The sequence below is a fragment of the Gambusia affinis genome, linkage group LG13 (genome assembly GCF_019740435.1).
Source record: "Gambusia affinis linkage group LG13, SWU_Gaff_1.0, whole genome shotgun sequence".
Lineage (NCBI taxonomy): Eukaryota > Metazoa > Chordata > Actinopteri > Cyprinodontiformes > Poeciliidae > Gambusia > Gambusia affinis.
In genome coordinates this window covers 18,422,548-18,428,556 of record NC_057880.1, presented here as the reverse complement: position 1 = coordinate 18,428,556, position 6,009 = coordinate 18,422,548, and the positions used below count along the sequence as shown (strand labels likewise).

At 37.4% G+C, this 6,009-nt stretch overlaps 1 protein-coding gene across 2 annotated transcripts; it reads right to left on the bottom strand.

Annotated features, from left to right (window-relative positions):
- Positions 1 to 53: 53 nt before the first annotated feature.
- LOC122842913 (uncharacterized protein C6orf118-like) lies at positions 54 to 4,601 on the bottom strand. 2 transcript variants are annotated; one of them, XM_044137209.1, is made up of 10 exons: positions 4,481 to 4,568; positions 2,893 to 3,398; positions 2,669 to 2,791; positions 1,708 to 1,767; positions 1,192 to 1,316; positions 1,061 to 1,110; positions 563 to 747; positions 429 to 482; positions 266 to 327; positions 54 to 195 (listed from the first exon to the last, which is right to left on the bottom strand). In XM_044137209.1, the coding sequence occupies exons 2-10, from the start codon at positions 3,394 to 3,396 to the stop codon at positions 147 to 149; spliced, it is 1,212 nt and encodes a 403-aa protein (XP_043993144.1). In that variant the 5' UTR covers positions 3,397 to 3,398; positions 4,481 to 4,568; the 3' UTR covers positions 54 to 146. The 2 variants fall into 2 exon arrangements, with proteins under 2 accessions (XP_043993144.1, XP_043993145.1); XM_044137210.1 differs by lacking the exon at positions 2,893 to 3,398 and having other exon boundaries at positions 4,481 to 4,601.
- Between the last annotated feature and the right edge of the window lie 1,408 nt (positions 4,602 to 6,009).

Genomic DNA, 6,009 nt, shown 5'->3' with positions numbered 1-6,009 from the left:
ATTATTGTAATTTCCCATGATGCACCAGCACCAAGAAGTGTGTATTTGTGAAGTGGAAGACAAAGTATAGGTTTATTTTTTCGTTCTGTTACAGATATTTTGTATCCTGCATATACTGTGTGACTGTCAGGTGCTGACGACTGAAGCTATTGACCGTTTATTTGGAGATCCCTTTCTATTTCTTTCCACAGCATCCTGGGGGGAAACAAAAGGAAGAAGATGTAGAAACCAGTAACATGACACACATATGTAATATACCACATACCGTCTGATGACCTCTTTTGGCTTCTCTCTGTCCAACACCAAAGTGATTTTGTTCTGTAGATCCTTAAAATAAAGGGACAAGTCACAGAGTGAAGCATCCTGCTGTACCTAATAATACTTAAATTTATAGTAAGAGAAAAGTAAAATACTAAAAGCTGTCCTGCCTTGCTAAGGGTCCTCAGACGGTCATTTGAAACTATCAGATTTATTGTCTCTGCCTGGAAATATACAAAATGCTCAGTTGTGCTAATCAAGAGGTTTTTGAAAAGGACAGGATGGATCTTTTATCGTTTAGGACCTGTAGAGTTTTGACTCTTCGTTCAGTGGCTGCAATTGCAACAGCAGATGCCATCCTTTCATGGATCTCCTCCTCTAGATGTTGGATCTCCTCCAACACATTCAGAACCTGAAGTTTCCTGAGCTGGACGATATCGCTGTCGTCGATGGACATCCCGCTGTCCCCTTTTCTGGACCAGGATGTCTCTGCCCACACACAGAAGGGGCAACGTGCGTCAATGCAAAACAGGGAATAATGACGGGTCTGTGCTTGAACACATGCGCCACTACAGGTGGTATGAATGCAGTGCTTTCTCAGCGATACTCTCTCTTTACATGTGTCAACACAATAAAATGAAGGGACAAGTTTTGGTGTGTGAGAACCTAATAAAATGCAAGTTGAAAATAACAGCGTGCACTTCCTGCATACTCTGCAGTATGCATACTCTGCTATAATACAGCAGATGTTTACATGTGGTTTACCAATGATGATGCATGCAAATGTTGCTATCAGACTCACTGCTCATGCTACTGCATTTATCCGGAAAGTTCTTTAGCTCATCTTGAGCTCTGAAAAAAAAAAAAGGATAGAAAGCGTTAAACTAGAAATGATTTTCAGGTCTTCTGTTATTAAATAAATCACTGCAGTACCGTTTATTCTCCCCCAGAGCACTTTTGGCCTCTTCTTCCAGAATGCAAACCCCTTTTTCTGCACCCTCCATTTCCTCATCACTGACTAAAATACCATTGATATTGATGGCAAATGGCTGCAGCGGCTGCAATGCAACAGACACATCAACAAATAACGTAACTCAAAAGACAACTGAAACAAAAAATACAGACCCTTCCATTCATACACATTCAACTTGTTCTGATCTGTCACATAAAACTCCAGAAGGATATTCTAAAGTTTGTGGTAAAATGTAAAAAATGTTTGAACGTTAGGAATACTTTTGCAGGGTATTGTACTTTCATTGAGCAGTTTATTTCCTCATCTTAACTTCTTTTCCCTCCATACTTCAGAAATACAAATCTATTTTTCATTACTTTTGAAACTGCCTGACCAAGAAAAAATAATTTTGATTTATGTATATTGTTTTACAAAAACATGTGTAGCATGTAATTTTGGACATTTTCAAGTGTGACATTATCTGCATTTATATTTACCGCGTAATCTTGTGAGGAATGGATGTCCATCAAGTGACTGATGTATAAATCATATTCAGTCTGGAAGAAAAAAACCCATTTTACTTAATATTCAGACTTAATTTGTCCAAATATGCTTTTGTCAGCTTTAAGCAGAAAACCATTATAATTACAAGAAGAAATTGCCAGAAGTTTACATACACTTTATAAGAAGAAGCAAACACTTTTTTCTCACTGCCTCTGAAGTTAAATCAGACCAAACTTTTCTTGTTTTAGCCTAGGTTAGATTTACCAAAATTTGTTAAATGCCAGAAAATTTGGGGAGAATGTTGTTTTTTCAGAATTGTTTTTAAAGATTTTTTTTTTTTTTTACATTTTTCTCTAATTCAAAAGTTTGATCAGTAACTGGGCTAACTGCCTTTTAAACTATCTTACAAGTTTTCTGGCAGAACATGGCAGAATACACCAAATCAATAAATGCTAAAGCTAAAGCTTATAGCAGAAAACCAACCAATCCTGATAAGAATAGTCATCTAATATCTGGAAGGATAGTTATTTAATTTTGCATGTAGCTGACCAAATATTAGTGCCTGTGTTTTTATCTGAGCTTATATTTGTATTTTGACCCTGGCTGGATCGGAGGAGAACGTTTTCATCCAGTTCTTGCCTGCTTGTCATCCATCTGTCAGCCTTGACAGTAAATGAAACAATTGCTTCCATTTGAACAGAAACATTAAAATGCAGAGTTGTGTAACACTGTCATGTGGAAAAAGAAACTTCCATGAAATGATACGTTTCCATGTGAATGAGCAGTGACTGAGCGGCTGCCCTCAGAAGTCCTGCTCCCTGACGCATGAAGACCAGGTTCCGGTGGTTGCTCTACTTGCACTCGCTACACCAGGGACTCACTCTCTCTTGGCTCAGATACATCTGACGGCACATGCTAAAAATGTGCAAGTGGGTACAGAGGAAATGGAAAAACCTTGATTTCCCTCAGGATGCGTCCAAATACTGGCGAGCCTTCACATACATCATCAAAGACGTCACTGAACACCGCAAGGCGGTCTCTGCTGGGCCAACTCAGTCCTGACAACTTCTTCAACCCCTGAGTAAGACAGCAACACACACACACAAAGCATTAGCAAATAAAAGTGTGTGTCTGCGCCTGGTTTCCTAATGTCATGCTTTTTAGGTGACTGTTTTTACCTTTCGGAGTTTCCTCTCGTATATTTTAGCATTAACTCCCACCCTCTTGCCCTGCCGGGCCATATCTCCCACCACCTCTAACTGCGCTTCAGAGTCCAGAGCTTCATGGTCAGAATCGTTCAAAGAAAGCTGCGTATCTGCTTGAACAGATGAAGAGTCGGATTCATTCTGAGAATCATCTTTTGGCATGTCTGACAAAGAGTCTGAAGAAGAATAAGCTGCTTCAGTGGGAGCCGTGTCCTCTCTTGTGCCTGCATGTGACGAATAATCTCTGGCCTGATCTTGTTGTGACCTCAAGACCTCAGAGTCTACAAAAGCAGCACCGGAGGTGTTCTCTTTTTTCCTCACACAACCCAGTAACTGTGCCTCTCTTTCCTTTAGACTCTCTTCTTGGCCCGGGGAGTCAGTGAGGATATCTGCTTCCTGAGGAGCCTCAGCAGCAGACTGCGCTCCTTGGACATCACTCCCCAAATGCTGTTCTTTCTGTTCAGAGCTGTTGGACATGGCTGTGAGGGTAAATACATTGTGAAGACACATTAGTAAAAACATCTGATGTACAGATTTTACCTGAGGAATATTACATTTTCAGTTTCAGAGAGATTCAGCTGAAACTAACACCAGTACAAGAGTATGAATACTTAGGCATCATAATGGATTCCCAACTTTTATTGGGACTTTCATTCCCAACTTGACGTAGTTAAGAAACTACGTCAAGTAAAAGAAGAAGCAACCTAATTGTTTTAACCAGGTAAGAATAAATATCAAAAAAATGTCCTGTAGCAAAAAGTATTTGCAGATTTCTTCTGTTTATTTTAATTTTATTTATTTATATGGTAACTTGCAAATATTTCATATTATCAAACAAATTTCAATACAAAGATACAATATGCAGTTTTCAAATGATTCTGTAATTTATTCAGGAACAAAAATAATCCAAACCATAATGACGGAATTATTTTTCTTCATCACTGAGAAAGTTTGTTCACCTCTTCTTTGCAGGATTGTTTTAATTCAGACGCATTGGTGAGCTTAAAAAAAAACAAATAAAATTATAGCCTATCATATGACAAGACAACATTTAAAATCTTAACATGGTGTGACGCTATGCTTAGTATCATATTTTACCTTAAAAATCTAACATGGAAGCTCTTTCTCCCTAACGTCTTTATAATATTTAGACCATAAACATTAAGTTTAACTGAACCAAGTGTTGCCTGCTTTGTTTTAGATGTTATCAAGTGACCTTTGGGATGAGTTGACCATAGACTCTTGGAACAATTTCTTTCACCCATAAACTCCTGGGAAAGTTCACAATTATTCCATGTTTTCTCCATATGTGGATAATGTCTCTCACTATGGTTCACCAAAGCCTTGTTAGAAATTGTTTTGACATCCTTCCGGCCTAATAGATGTGAACGACGTTGTTTTTCATCTATATATGAATTTCAGGACATAATCTTTTGCTTTTTGAAACCAAAAGAATTGCTTGCAAGTGACTTGCTTTGCAGTCACTGTCCTTCCCTATGTAATGTTATGGCAGGCCCCAATTAATATTTTTAAGGAAATAAAAGAAAGTTTCTACTTGTACCTTCGCCCAGGAATCACGACTGAAACAAAATACTTCAACTTCAACGCCAGCACTCTGTGATTTACAACGGTTCCCTTGGCGACCAAAGTACGTCATACCCGCGTTGCGTTCACTGACTGGATGATCGTCGTACTAGGGAGCTTTTTCAGAGAGAAAACGTGTGCTGATCATAGTGGTGTAAGCAATTTGGACTTATCTAATAACGACATAAAAAGGGACAAATAACACCCAGTACATTTACTCACGTAATATTTTGTAGTTGTAATTTATTTAAACAGAAGAAGACATTTTTAATAAATAAATAAATAAATGAAGATTTAATTAGTTGTATCCCTCGCCTGAGGATAAAACTACACCTGAAAACTGAAAGATATACTTCATCTACTGAAGTTTGGGATGAAATTACGTTGTCCCAGTTAAATAACACCCTATCACTCAGTCATCATTCCCAAATGAAGGCATTAACATACTGCATTGTGGTTAATTGGACGATTTAAGAAATGTGCAGGCCAACATTTTACACTAATTTAAATCCCAGATGTAACCGGTTTACAAATTGCTGTGTCTGAGTGTTATTAATTTAGTCACGGGCCAGCAGTAGCGGAGCTGTCTAGACCACCAGAATACCAGATGTGTTCTCTGTAATCACCTTAACATAGAAGCTGTGAACTTCAACAAATGTCTTCTATTCGTCCTTATTCTTCCTGTTAAATTATATTTCCTTCAAACTGTTAAAATTCAATATTTACCAGACAAATTGTGTAAACTTATCTTACAGGAAAAATTTGATTACTATAAAATCTCCCAACTGCATTAAAATGCTTTCTTAATTTGGTTATTTTCAATAAGGATTTTTTTTTTTTTTTTTTTTTTTTTGATATTTTTGTGTGTAAGTTTTACAGGTCACTTAAAGTGGGGAGAAGGGGATGGAGGAAGAGGAGGAGAAAGGAAAAAAAGGCCTCAGTGCCTGGAGTGACCAGAATAGAAAAGCAGATGGCAAAGGCTGAACACGAAGAGACAGAGACATGTGTGGCTCCAGTGAATTGCATCACACAGTGAGTTAGTGTTTTCTGCAAATTTTTCTATCATCTAATATAATTTAGTGTATATAAATCATTAAAAAGTAAAGTCAAGATTAAAGGCATTTTGCGTTGGAATTGGCAAATCCTGATTAAAACAATCATTTGCTTCAAAAATAACAAACCTTTCTTTAATAATCATGTCATTTTGAATTGTATTTTTGGATATAGGGTTAGGGTTACCCCAACCCTTTTGGATTAATTAATAGCTGATTTGACCTCACAGAGTGCTGATACTAATCTATGAGGTCTAATTTCAAACAAAATGGAAAAAAAAATATGAATTTGATAAACTAAAATGCTGACCTACGAAACTTGTTGAGCCGGCAGTTCTCCTTCCAGACTTCCTTCATACCCTAACTCCAACTTTAATTCCTACCCTAATTCACTCTTTCCAAATCCTTCTTAGAATCCTTCTTATAACACACCATACAAGCCAAATTATAACCC